Source organism: Anastrepha obliqua, chromosome 6, assembly GCF_027943255.1.
Source record: "Anastrepha obliqua isolate idAnaObli1 chromosome 6, idAnaObli1_1.0, whole genome shotgun sequence".
NCBI classification, from domain to species: domain Eukaryota; kingdom Metazoa; phylum Arthropoda; class Insecta; order Diptera; family Tephritidae; genus Anastrepha; species Anastrepha obliqua.
This window is the reverse complement of record NC_072897.1, coordinates 10,494,462-10,507,789: the sequence shown is the minus strand read 5'-3', so window position 1 is coordinate 10,507,789 and position 13,328 is coordinate 10,494,462. Positions and strand designations below refer to the sequence as shown.

General features: G+C 43.2%; 2 protein-coding genes across 2 annotated transcripts; one reads left to right on the top strand and one right to left on the bottom strand.

Moving 5' to 3' along the window:
- The first annotated feature begins 6,381 nt into the window (after positions 1 to 6,381).
- Positions 6,382 to 7,535, top strand: LOC129250109 (uncharacterized). Its single transcript, XM_054889750.1, has 3 exons — positions 6,382 to 6,564; positions 6,777 to 7,413; positions 7,459 to 7,535. Exons 1-3 carry the CDS (start codon positions 6,382 to 6,384, stop codon positions 7,533 to 7,535), a joined length of 897 nt encoding a protein of 298 aa, XP_054745725.1.
- Positions 7,536 to 11,914: 4,379 nt separating this feature from the next.
- LOC129250108 (uncharacterized) lies at positions 11,915 to 13,114 on the bottom strand. The gene has a single exon (XM_054889749.1). It carries the CDS (start codon positions 13,112 to 13,114, stop codon positions 11,915 to 11,917), a length of 1,200 nt encoding a protein of 399 aa, XP_054745724.1.
- Between the last annotated feature and the right edge of the window lie 214 nt (positions 13,115 to 13,328).

Genomic DNA, 13,328 nt, shown 5'->3' with positions numbered 1-13,328 from the left:
CTGATTTAATTCATGAGTTTCACTCGAACTTGAATTCCTCAATCAATATTGCCTCGTTAACTTTTATGCTTTCTGACATTCAAGATGGAATTCGGCAACCCAAAGCATCAACAAAATCGGATGTAGATGGGCTATTTTCGTATCTTCTTAAAAACTGCTCTACAATCGCCTATCCACTTTTGTTAATGTTTAACAAATTCCTCAAACGAGGAGATTTCATAGATGCCTGGAAAGTAAAAACTTTTACTCCAGTATTCAAAAGTGGTAATAAAAACAATATTGCTTATGTGGCAACCAGACTGAACGGACGACCCGATGGCAACCCTGACAATAACAGGACAATATAAAAACGCAATTGAACAGAGAGTTTGATCGAATCGCCGGCGAGTACAGACGCGTTGTATTAATTCGCATCACATAAATTTTTCCTTAAACCTAATTAAATCCTAATTTTCACTAAATATTAATGTAATTAAAAACTAAAAATAAAGATACGTTTTACTGAACCGAAAACAATTAATTGCCACTATGCCCACAAGTGGTGACCCCATAAAAAAGGTGATAGTGAGCAAAAAGTGTCAAAAAAAATTCGGTTAAATCGGTGCAGAGCGTAACTGCACATAAAACGAAACAAAAAGTGACGAAAAAATTCGGTTAAATCTGTGCAGAGCGTAACTGCACATAAAACGGAACAAAAAGTGACGAAAAAATTCGGTTAAATCGGTGCAGAGCGTAACTGCACATAAAACGGGACAAAAAGTGACAAAAAATTCGGGTAAAGCGCTGTAGAACATAACTGCACATAAAACGAAAAAAAGTGACGCTAGTTTTAGATAACCTAAAAGTGCATGTGCGGTGTAAAAGTGACGCCAGCGAAAATTCCTCGACCGTTACAGAAGTCAACTACCATAACGGCACACGAAGTAACGGTTCCATCACAGCTACGTGACTCAACAACATGAACGTTAATCCAGAAGAAAACAATGATAGCAACGCAGCAGGTAACGAGGGTGCAGACGCCGACGCAGACATCGACAGCGGCAGACCGCAAATCAACGCAGTGTTTGGAAAATTACCATTTCCAAAACTGAACTCGAAGTATAACATTGAATCAAGGTTTATCAAGGTAGATGCATGGTTCGAACTACATGGCTTTGGCGTACGTAAGGAAAAGGATAAATATACCGCCATCATTGCGCATGCTGATGATTATATCCTCGACCAAGTTTTTGAGCTTGTACGCAAGCCACCAACAATGTCACCTTCTTCCACGCTAAAAAAGGCCATCATCGAAAAATTTAGTGACTCAGCTATGGCCCGACTCGACAAACTAACGGGAATTCAGTTGGGTGAAGGTAAACCCAGCCATTTGCTGAGTCAAATGCAGCGAACAAACGCGACGCCTTCCTGCAGATAAACTAAACGCGGTTAAGGAAGAGTTTGAATTTTTAAGCAGACTCGGTATTTGCCGCCCGTCGAAAAGCTTTTACGCCTCCCCATTGCACCTGGTCAAGAAAGCAAATGGTGAGTGGCGTCCTTGTGGCGACTATCGAGCCCTAAATGCGCAGACCATTCCAGATCGTTACCCTTTACCGCACATACAAGACTTCACACACTTCTTGTACCGAAAAAACGTCTTGAGTAAAATCGACCTCAATCGAGCCTACCATCAAATTCCAATCGAGCCCAATGACATTCCAAAGACGGCAATAGCTACGCCGTTCGGATTATTCGAATTCACGCATTTGACATTCGGCTTATGGAATGCTGCACAAACCTTCCAGCGGTTCATGCACGAAGTTTTCCGTGGAGTCGAATATGTGTTTGTGTACATTGACGATGTGTGAGTCGCCTCAGAAGGTATCGAGCAACATAAAGCGCACTTAAGACAAGTTTTCGAACGACTACAACAATTTCATCTGACGATCAACCTTAATAAATGCAAATTCGCTCAAAAACAAATTTCATTTCTTGGTCATATCGTCACAGCAGAAGGTATTAAGCCATTGCCGGAAAAAGTTAAAGCAATTTCCAATTTCCCTCTGCCAAAGATCGCCAAAGAATTGCGAAGACTTTTGGCGATGATTAATTTTTACCGCCGCTTCCTACCTAACGCAGTAGATCACCAAATACCACTGGTCAAATTAGTCCCCGGAAATCGAAAGAACGATAAGACCATAATCAAGTGGACCGACGACTCATTCATTCATTTCAACGAGTGTAAGAAACAACTAGCAAATGCTACACTCCTAGTTCATCCAGCACCAAACGCCCAAATATCGTTGAGCACCGACGACAGCGATACCGCTATTGGCGCTGCACTTCACCAAATCGTCCACAACGAGTTTCAACCGTTAGCATTTTTTAACCAAAAACTCACTGAAGCACAAAAAAGGTACAGTACCTACGACAGAGAGTTACTCGCAGTATATCTCGCAATAAAACATTTTCGCTGCATGTTAGAAGGACCGTTCGAGGTAAGAACTGACCATAAACCACTTACTTACGCATTTCATCAAAAGCTTGATAAAGCATCACCGCGACAGCTGCGCCAGCTGGACTTCATCGGTCAATTCACCACAGATATTGTCCACGTTGCCGGCACTGCAAATACGGCAGCTGACACACTTTCACGCATAGAGGCAATCGAACCAAATTTTGTCGACTACAAGCACATCGCCGAAGACCAAAGACAATGCCCAGAGCTGAAAAAACTCATCGATGGCAATACATCCTTGCAACTGAAGTGGATAGGCATACCCAATTCCGATTTTAAAATATGCTGTGATGTAGCTACATCAGAAGTACGACCGTTCATTCCACAATCGCACCGTAGGAACATCATCGAGAAAATGCATAGAATTTCGCATGGGGGTGTGTGCGTAACAACGAAACTTATCAAAACACGTTTCGTTTGGCCGAACATGGGAAAACAAATAGCTAATGTAGTCCAACGCTGTCTAAGCTGCCAACGTACCAAGATCAGTACACACATGCGATCCCCACTACAACCAATTTCGTTACCATCGAGTAGATTCGAACATATTAATATCGACATTATCGGACCGCTACCGCCATCAGACGAATACCAATACTGTCTAACGATCATAGACAGATACACGCGTTGGCCTGAAGCAATCCCAATTAGAAATATTACTGCAGAAACAATCGCTAAAAAACTAGTCAGTGTTTGGTTCTCACGATTTGGTATACCCGCACGTATCACTACCGATCAAGGTAGACAATTCGAATCACAGTTATTCGACGAGTTATCATGCATGCTAGGCATATCACACTTACGCACAACGGCATACCATCCGCAAGCAAATAGAATCATCGAACGTCGGCACCGCTCTTTGAAAACAGCAATTACCTGTGATGAACGAGATGATTGGATTAATCGCCTACCTATAATCCTACTTGGTCTTCGTACAGCATTCAAGCCTGACATCGGAGCAACAGCTGCACAACTTGTATATAGTGCTAATCTCCGGTTGCCAGGACAATTTTTTCACGATCGCCATATAAATCAGCCACAATCGGATTTTGCCAAACAGCTCATTGACGTGATGATAAAAATACGACCAACCCAAACCGCAAATCACGACGCTACGAAAACCTTTGTATTCAGCAAACTGCCAGAAGCAACGCATGTATTCGTGCGCAACGACAAAGCACGACCTGCGTTCGTACCAACATACGACGGACCATATCTAGTTATCTTCAGACACCCGAAATATTTCACCGTCCAAATCAACAACAACAACAAAAGTAACATTTCCATAGACCGACTGAAACCAGCCAACAAACCGTATCGGACGAGAAATAAGACTTCCCGTACGTTTCAGAACGTGAAGTCTGGGGGGACCTATGTGGCAACAAGACTGAACGGACGACCCGATGGCAACCCTGACAATAACAGGACAATATAAAAACGCAATTGAACAGAGAGTTGGATCGAATCGCCGGCGAGTACAGACGCGTTGTATTAATTCGCATCACATACATTTTTCCTTAAACCTAATTAAATCTTAATTTTAACTAAATATTAATGTAATTAAAAACTAAAAATAAAGATACGTTTTACTGAACCGAAAACAATTAATTCCCACTATACCCACAGCTTATAATAGACCAATTTCCAAATTATCCACGGTTTCAAAATTATTTGAATTAATAGTGAAAGAAAAAATTTGTTTCGCAGTCAATCGTTATATTTCAGACCAACACGGCTTCATGGAAGGTAGATCTACTGTTTCAAATCTTGCTGTGTTCTCTGAATATTGTATATCATCGTTTAAAAAAAAACTCAAGTTGATGCCGTTTACACAGACTTTTCAAAAGGATTTGATAAGTTTAATCGCAGGGTTTTAATTTCCCAATTGAGTGCTATAGCATTCCATTCCACCCTTTTAAAATGGATTCAATCCTATCGGAAATGTGTTGTTAATCTATTTCTTTTATTGCGTGCTCTGTTGTACCCCAGGGAAGTATACTCGGTCCCTTACTTTTCATACTTTTTATTAATGACATTTCTAGTTGTTTTAATAACGCAAATTTTCTCTTGTATGCCGATGATTTAAAGATATACTCGGGGACTACAAGTACAGTGGACCTTTAAACCTTCCATCTGATTTAGATAACGTGGTTGCTTGGTGTAAAAGAAATAACTTAATTTAAATATATGCAAGTGTTTTTATATTTCTTATCCTAAATCTTATTCTTTTACACCCACTTCCTACCACATTTGTGGTTCTAGTTTATCCAATCGAAGTGAAATTACTGATCTTGGTGTGGTATTTGATTCTAAATTCTCCTTTCATTAACATTTAAATCACACCAGCTCAAAGTCTTATTCCGTACTTTATTCGACGAATTTAGTTCGGACTTTGTTGATCCATATACTCTAAAGTTGTTATATACGTCTCTGGTGCGTTCGAAGTTGGAATACGCCGTCTTTATTTGGATACCATATTATGCTTCTCATATTAGTAGGCTTGAACGTGTCCAGAAAGCTTTTGGTCGTTATGCGTGCGTTCGTTAAATTTCAGTGATTCAATTCCATCCTACAAAAGTCGGTGCATGCTCATAAATATAAAATCACTAGATATTAGGAGGACTATTCTCTCCATTACTTTCCTTTTCGATTTGATAAATGGGGTTATTGACTCCCATCGGTTTACGGAATGATGATTTTTTGGGTTTTTGGGATTTTTCTGGTTAGGGATGGTAAGAACTAATTATGCTTCCAATGCTCCGATTTCTAGAGCTCTGGGTGATTTTAATTCGCTTTCAAATCATACTGGCCTGAACTTTTCTTCCACAAAGAATGACGTCAAACTGGTTCTAAATGAATTGTTGAACTAAATTCTTAGTATTATCTAATAATCTTCCTCTGTAAATTATAAGAAATGTTATATTTTTCTTTCACTCATTACAATTGAAACTAGTTAATTATAAGTTTAATTTTATGATTTGATTTATTTATTCAGCAATAATCTGTTTTCATAGTCTGTAAGAAATACTGTATTTGTTAGACTATTAATTAATTAAATAAATAAATAAATATACCTTCCAAATGCTCGACAAGCGCAACTGCTGTCCTTCGAATGCGCGCATGAGCATACAGTAAGTTGCAGAAAACAGCACATTTCAATGCTAGAAGAAAATTTCGAAAGAATTATTTTATGGTCTCTGATAGTAGGTAAATAGTTCATTAGTATATTACTTTACATATTTAGTTCTTCAATTGATAAAGTGCACAAAAACATATGCATATTTCTGCAAGATTAGAAACTTACCCTGAAATCAGAATATTGAAGGTTACTGTACATATTGGTTGGCAAAACCCCTCCACTGAACCCTCATCGAGGGTGCCGACTGATAATAGGTACCACAGTTCTCACTCTGCACACAGTTGAGAGGTAGCTAGCGAAGTTAAGACTTCACGGACAAGCGTTCGTTACTCCTTAACAGCCTGGCTGGGGGCCCTTTTCAAATATAGCCCAGTCGTGAACGTGAGCTTACGGATACATGGCCCCTCCGTAATAACTAGCCTTGCCTGTGGTGTAGTTCGGAGCTATGCACAGGTGGGAATCTCTTCTCCGACACTCGTGGGACCAACTATGAACGCATCATCAAACAACAACTAAAAAAAAATCAAAACAAATAAACAAACCAGAAGAGGCAGCAAGCTCCGAGAAGCGAGCAGCTTTTAAAACAAGCTCTCAATCTGTCACCACGACGACTGAAGTCAAACTTAGTCAGAGTGGACCGGCGGCAAGCGCTGGCACTGGGACTGAGGTTAAGCCTAGCTCCAGTACATCGGCACCTTCTGCGGCAGTCGTCGGAACCAAACCAAATAGTTGACATCCTGTGACTATGCAGATAACTGGGGACGATACTGCCGCAGGTAGCACCGAGGCCAGTGCTCTCGCCGGAAGATGGCCGACAGTAAGGATCACAGATCCAACCAAAGCAGGGTACTTGGAGAGTCGTAATGCCGGCAAGATACTTAAAAGGCTGCACGAAACACCACCAACAACGGAGGAGCTGCCAAAGGAGGTAAGCAAGTCGATAGAGTGGGCGAAGAAGGTACTACCTAACTTCACCCTCGAAAGACCAACCACATCGTCAGCTGCCACCAAAAGACAGAGGTCTACTGAAGAGGTCAAACCGTCAGCGAAAAGACCGGAAAATCGAGGCTTTCGCGGAAGTGGCCCGCAATAGGTGGTCCCGAAGGAAGAATTCCTAGGGCCCAATGGAAATGGGTGCAGGCTGCTCTGACCAATGTGACGCTGGAAGTGCTACTAAGCAATCCAGACCCGCCGTCATTATGTACTAACGCTGGCTGGTATCAGGGTCAAATTAAAATTATAACCTGCGACGACGAAAGATCGGTAGAGCTATACAAAGCAACAATAGCGAGGATCGGGGAAGTCTACCCTGGAGCGCAGCTCGTGATGGTAGACAAGAAAGATATCCCGTCTCGACCGAGGGCACGAGTTTGGGTCCCTAAATCCTTCGACCCAGAAAATCTGCAAATAATAAGTGCATGCAATCCAGGCCTACCAACGGCGGGCTGGAAATTTGTCAAGGCTTTTGACAATACTGTAACAGTAGACGGTGTGGTAACGAAACGTGCCACAACACAGTTAATGCTGTTGCTAACGAACGACTCGCTAAAACCTTTGGCGAAAAGCGAAGGTATCATAAACTACGGTTTTGGAGAGGTGAGAATCAGAACCTATAAAACAGATGCTGTTGCCATCGACCAATTGGCCTCAGATATTGAAGCTAATGACGCTGAGGAAGATCCAATGGAGTCCTCAAGCGACGTCGAGAGCATCGACTTGGAAGGGTACTGTTCATCAGGGTCTGAGTTCACAGCTAGACTTAAAAAAATGAGTACGAGTACGACAACTGGGTTTCCAGCTGGTTCGAGTACACCATACTCAGAAAAAGAGCTCCTGAGCGAGTCACAAGAAGATAAGAGTGCAAAGAATGCGTCTCCTTCAAATAAACTTACATCATAGCAAGCTAGCATCGCAAGCCCTAATTGATCGCATGGCAGCCGAAAACCCTGATTTGGTCCTCATTGAGGAGCCATGGATCAATGCAGGGCGCATCTGCGGATTTAGGACACAAATATGGGCTATACACAGCGGACTGTGAAGGTAAATCAAGGTCTTGTATTATGGCAAAAACAGAACTAACCACATTTATGATCCACAAATATAGCAATACAGACACAACTACGATAAGCTGGGAGATAGATGGTAACAAGTACCGGCTATCATCTTTTTATATGGTGCACGGAGATCCAGTACCGTCGAACTTGCTAAAAGAGCTGGACTGCGAAGCTCACGGCCACAAACTACTCTTAGGAGGCGACGCATATATTAACGAGCGAGGTGAGTGACTCTTTAATTTTATTATGGAACCAAATTATTGCTCTGCAATCGCGGTAATTTGCCTACCTTTATTGTACGTAATCGACTGGAAGTTCTTGATATTACGTTAGTTTCAGACTCTATTATAGATAGAATAGTGAATTGGAGGGAACTCAATGCACATTCATTCTCTTATCACAGATATATAGAATGCACGCTCCAGGAAGAGATCATTCATCCTAAAGCACTAAAATTCCGGAGCCATAGGAAAACAAACTCGCTAAGATGTTGTTGTTGTTGTTGTTGAGGTGGTTGAACATTTCTTAGCTGAAATGCTCCTAATTAGTGACCAGCACCGTTTTAATACCACTATCTTGTGAAATGATGAGTTGTTGTTGCATTTTTTTTTTTTTTTTTTTTTTTTGGTGTTTCCGGGTCAGATCCACTTAGTGAGGTCCAAGTATAGGAGCAAATCCTTTATCTCGATGACTGAGATCTCCTTAATTTGCTGTAGGAAAGGCTTACCGAAGGATCGGAGTCGTGCCCTGGCTAGTCCCGGACATTCACATAAATAGTGGAACAGACTTTCCTTCACCCCTTCCGTTTGACAGCTTCTACAGATAGGATTAAAGGGTAGGTTGAGTCTAGCTGCGTGATCCCCTACTTTCCAATGTCCTGTAAGGGTTGCAGTGATACGTGAAATGTTTGGCCGAGAACATCCTAACAGGTCATTCGTCCTTTGGATTTTATATGACGGCCATGTGTTTTTTGTTGTGATACATGTAGGTATTTGCTTCCATCTTCTTTCGGCTAAAGCATGATAGTGTGAAGCAATAGATGCTTTAAGTTTGTTCAGTGGGGTGGAAACTGCCACCGCCTCTGCTATGTCTAGTGTTGAGCCCTTTCTTGCTAGCTCATCCGCTATCTCATTGCCTCGTATGTTCCTATGACCGGGAACCCATATCAGGGTAATTTCAAGCCAATGGCTGAGCAGTTTCAGCTTCTCTCTACACTGTAGGACCAGTTTGGATGAAATGTAGTTGGAGTCTAAGGCCTTGATAGCTGCTTGACTGTCTGAGAAGATAGCTACTCTTTCACCAACTACCTTGTAGAGTTCTAGGGATTTGCATGCTTCTCTGATCGCTAAAAGTTCTGCCTGGAACACGCTGGCATAATCAGGAAGACGAATTGATTGAGATAGGTTGAGTGGCTCCGAATGGAAGCCAGCTCCCACACCACAGCTTATCTTAGAACCATCGGTATAAATTTCGATATCGTGTCTTCCAATCACCTCTCCTTTGCTCCACTCGGCTCTCGGTGGAATGCGTACCGTAAAGCCTTTCTTGAAGTTGAGGTCGGGGACTGTGTAGTCTGATCCGTTTTTGAGCAGCGGGGGTCCCTGTAGGAGGATCTTGCTGTGACCGTACGGCCTTGTTGTCCAGCTTCCTATGTCTCTGAGTCTCACCGCGCTGCAAGTAGCTATTGTTTTAATGTGTAAATCTAATGGCAATAGATGTGTTAGTACATTGAGCGCTTCAGTAGGACTGGTGCTAAGCGCTCCTGTAGTTAGGATACACGCTGTTCTTTGTATCTTGTTCAGCTTAGTTTTGTTGTATTTCCTTTCTGTTGCAGGCCACCAAACTAGTGCCGCATATGTTAGTATTGGCCTTACAATGGCTGTGTAGGACCAGTTGGATAATTTTGGTTGGAGACCCCATTTTTTTCCCAACATTCTCTTACATGTGTAAAGTGCTATATTCGCTTTCTTTACCCTGTACTCTACGTTGGACTTCCAGCTGAGTTTGGGGTCCAGGATAACGCCTAGGTATTTGTCCTGTTTGGTTAGCGTGAGGCTGACGCCGTTTAGTTTTGGGAGATTAAAGTTTGGCACTTTGGTTTTCTTGGTGAATAGCATCAGTTCAGTTTTTCTCGGGTTTACGCTTAAACCACAGTCCGTGGCCCAATTGCTGAGTAATACCAGAGCTCCTTCCATAATCTCACTGATTGTGGTTGGAAACATTCCTGAAACCATAAGCACTATGTCGTCCGCGTACGCCACCACTTTAATTCCCTTTCGGTTAAATTTGGTGAGGATGTTGTTGGCGACTAGTAACCACAGTAGAGGGGATAAGACTCCTCCCTGAGGGGTTCCCCTGTTGACAGAGCGTTTTATCGTGCTGCTGCCTACCTCACCGATGATTATTCTAGTTTTGAGCATGTTCTCTATCCATTCGTTGAGACCTATGTCTATGCCTAACATGTTAAGAGCCTCAATTATGGATCTTGTGGTAACATTGTTGAAGGCCCCCTCTATGTCGAGAAAAGCGACTAGTGAGTATTGCTTGTATTCTATGCTCCTCTCAATCGCACTTACAACCTCGTGAAGAGCTGTCTCTGTGGATTTTCCTTTGAGATAGGCATGTTGAGATGGTGAAATCGTTGAGTCTGTAATCTTTTCCCTGAGATATACATCCAACAGTCGCTCGAGAGTTTTGAGGATGAAGGAGGATAGGCTGATGGGTCTGAAATCCTTCGCTGTATCATGACCGCGTCTACCAGCTTTAGGGATAAATATCACTTTTACCCTCCTCCAGCTCTTTGGTATGTGCCCTAGCATAAGGCTTTTCCTGAAAAAGACCTCCAGCCAGGGAATCGTCGTTTCTCGAGTGTTCCACAGCATGGCTGGGAATATCCCATCTGGACCGGCTGCCTTATATGGTTCAAAGTTTTTTATCGCCCATAATATTCTATCTTGGGATACGATGTGGTTGATTATAATGGGTGGTATTTTGGATGTTTGAACACTGTCAGTATTGTTCTCAATGTATTCTGTGTTGCCTGGGAAGTGTGTATTTATAAGATGTTCTAGTGTGTCGGCCGATGATTTTGTCCACTCTCCGGTGTCTTTCTTCAAGAAGGAAGGGCAGGAGTGTTCCTTGGATAAAAGCTTGCCTAGTCTGGCCGTATCTTTGGTTGATTCTATGGAACTACAAAAATCTCTCCAAGCCTCTGTCCGAGCCTCTTTGATTGCTTTCTTGTACTCCCTAAGGCAGTCTTTGTAGGGTTTGAAATATTTGTGTCTGTAGCAGATGTTGAAGATTTCTCTTGTCATTTTCCTGAGTTGACTTAGATCTTCATTCCACCAGGTAGGATAAGTTGTTTTACCATATGTGGCAGGGCATGAAGCTTCAAGTCCTTTCGTCAAGAAAGTTTCGAAAGCTCTTACTTTCTCATTTAGGTCTTCCTTTGACGTTATGGTTCTGTTTAAGTGTTGAAGTTTAGACTGGGCCACTCTACGGAATGTGTGCCAGTTTGTTCTTCTAGGATTTCTATATGGGAGAGGTTTCTCAAGCTTGAGATTAATATCGAAGAGAATCCAGCTGTGGTCCGAGAAGGATCTCTTGTCGGATACCCTCCAATTTGTGACTATTTGGGAGTTATTGTTTGTGCATAGGGTAACGTTTAAGACCTCTTCCCAGCCAGGAAAGTTTGCCGAGCTCGGAAAAGTGAAGGTTGGGGTGGTCCCTACATTACATATGTCTAGGTTGGTGTTTAGTAGGAATTCAAAAAGTGACTCACCTCTTTCATTCGTCTCTGAACTGCCCCAGAGCTCATTTCTAGCGTTTGCGTCGCAGCCCATCAGTAGTTTGTCAGTGCTGCTTAGTGTTGTCAGGAAACGAGCCACTTCGTCTGGCGGCGCCGGTTTCTCGTGTGGCATGTACACCGATGCCAGGTATATCGCCGATTTCTGCAGCTCCACTTTCACCACCGTAAAATCAGGAGTACTGAAATCAGAACACAGAAAAGCTTTTAGGTGTTTTTTGGTGATTATGCATGACCGTGGCTTACCGTCTGCTTTGTTGTAGAAAATGTTGATGCTCTTGTTGTTTTGGAACCCCTTAATTTCGTTGTCTCTGACCCAGGGCTCCTGTATGAAACCGATGTCGATGTCCCCTTCCCTGAGGAAGACATCCAAGTTCTCTGTAGCACATTTCGAGTGCTGCAGATTCACCTGTATGGCTCTAGGCATCGGATTTATTGTCGTCTTCAGCTAGGTCCAGCTTTTCTAGCCTTTCTAGCTGTATGTTGTTGTCGACCTCGTCTGGATCTTCCTCATTTTCATTGCTGTCTGCTTTGAAAATCTTCAGTTTGGCCTTTCTTAGACCAAACCGCATTTTGTTGTCTTGTTGTTTCAGTATTGGTAGACACTCGTCGTTGATCTGCAGAACGAACGACATGCTGCTCTTTTGCGGTTTTTCTGCCTTCACGATTGCCCAGTCGTCCATCGGCACCGCAGGGTTGTGTGACTTGAGGTATTTCAGCACTTCTGCACCGCTCAAGTCCATCACTGGTAGCCAAATGCGAGCGCGAGGAGGGCAAGGGATGTCTTTGGCCGGAATTAGCTTAAGTTTTAAGCCTTCCAGTGTGCTGCTGATCTCAGCAACACACCTTTCTAAGACAACCCTTGACCAGTCGTCGTCGCACTTGATGACCCTGCAGCCGCGAAGTACTCCTGCAGAATCGAAGGAAGGGAGAGTTCCGCCCTGTGCTCCAACCACATGCTTGTCTAGCACGAGCTTGGACAGTTTGGCCTCCACTTGCCCCCACTTCTGCAGGACCACTTTGCCACTGTTTGTGGTTTCATCGATTAGTGCATAGAGGAGGTTATCCTTAACCACCTCACTGAACGGTCGTTGTTTTGCTTCTTCGATGCTGCTGGACACCTTAGGTCTCTTCGGTGCCTGATCGATCACGTCCTGTGACCTGTTTCTCTTCAACGCATCGCCTTTTTTCCTGTCGTCTTCTTTAGGTTTTTTGGATAAGAAGTCTTCATACTCCTTAACCACCTGCTGGTATTTTAATTTGTCAGCCGCGTCGCGCTCGTCAGTCGCTCCAGCGAGTTCATTTTTGGCAATCTTGCTTAGAATGAACCTCGCCTTCGTGTAGCGAGATTTCATGAGAGCACCCTCGGATTTGTGCTTTTTAGCGACCTGACTCTCTCTCTGAGTGCCGTCTGCCGCCTTTTTCGATGCTTGTGGTAGAATTGTTTGTTGTTGTTGTTGCTTGATTGGTAAGGGTGTGCTATGGCTGGTACTTCCCTTACTCTTTGCTGACTCAGCCGTATCTTGGCTAGAGGCCAGCAGGGTATCCTCTTCGGAGGATGGTATTGTGTCGCAGCGCGGCACATATTTTTTGTTTTTTTCATTTTGTTGTGTGTTCATTTTCATCTATTTCTTACGGTTGCTTCGCCTGACTACGTCAAGCTCCACAACCAACGAGTATTTAGGGGAAGTAATGGGGTCCTCCGCGGCAGCGCCCCTTACCGCGGTAAGACCACAGTTACTCTCGAAGGCGGCCAGGTATTCGAGAGGGAAACTCCGTTCGCGATGCACACGTTTTAATTCCCTGCACCATTCAGCCCTCGGCACGATTCCA

Excerpts from the sequence above, each read along its gene's own strand:
- LOC129250109 (XM_054889750.1), top strand. The coding sequence starts at position 6,382 with ATGCAGATAACTGGGGACGATACTGCCGCAGGTAGCACCGAGGCCAGT. Across the intron at positions 6,565-6,776 it reads CGGAGGAGCTGCCAAAGGAG|GCTGCTCTGACCAATGTGAC; the intron begins GTAAGCAAGTCG and ends AAATGGGTGCAG. Across the intron at positions 7,414-7,458 it reads ACTTAAAAAAATGAGTACGA|AAAAAGAGCTCCTGAGCGAG; the intron begins GTACGACAACTG and ends CACCATACTCAG.
- LOC129250108 (XM_054889749.1), bottom strand. The coding sequence starts at position 13,114 with ATGAACACACAACAAAATGAAAAAAACAAAAAATATGTGCCGCGCTGC.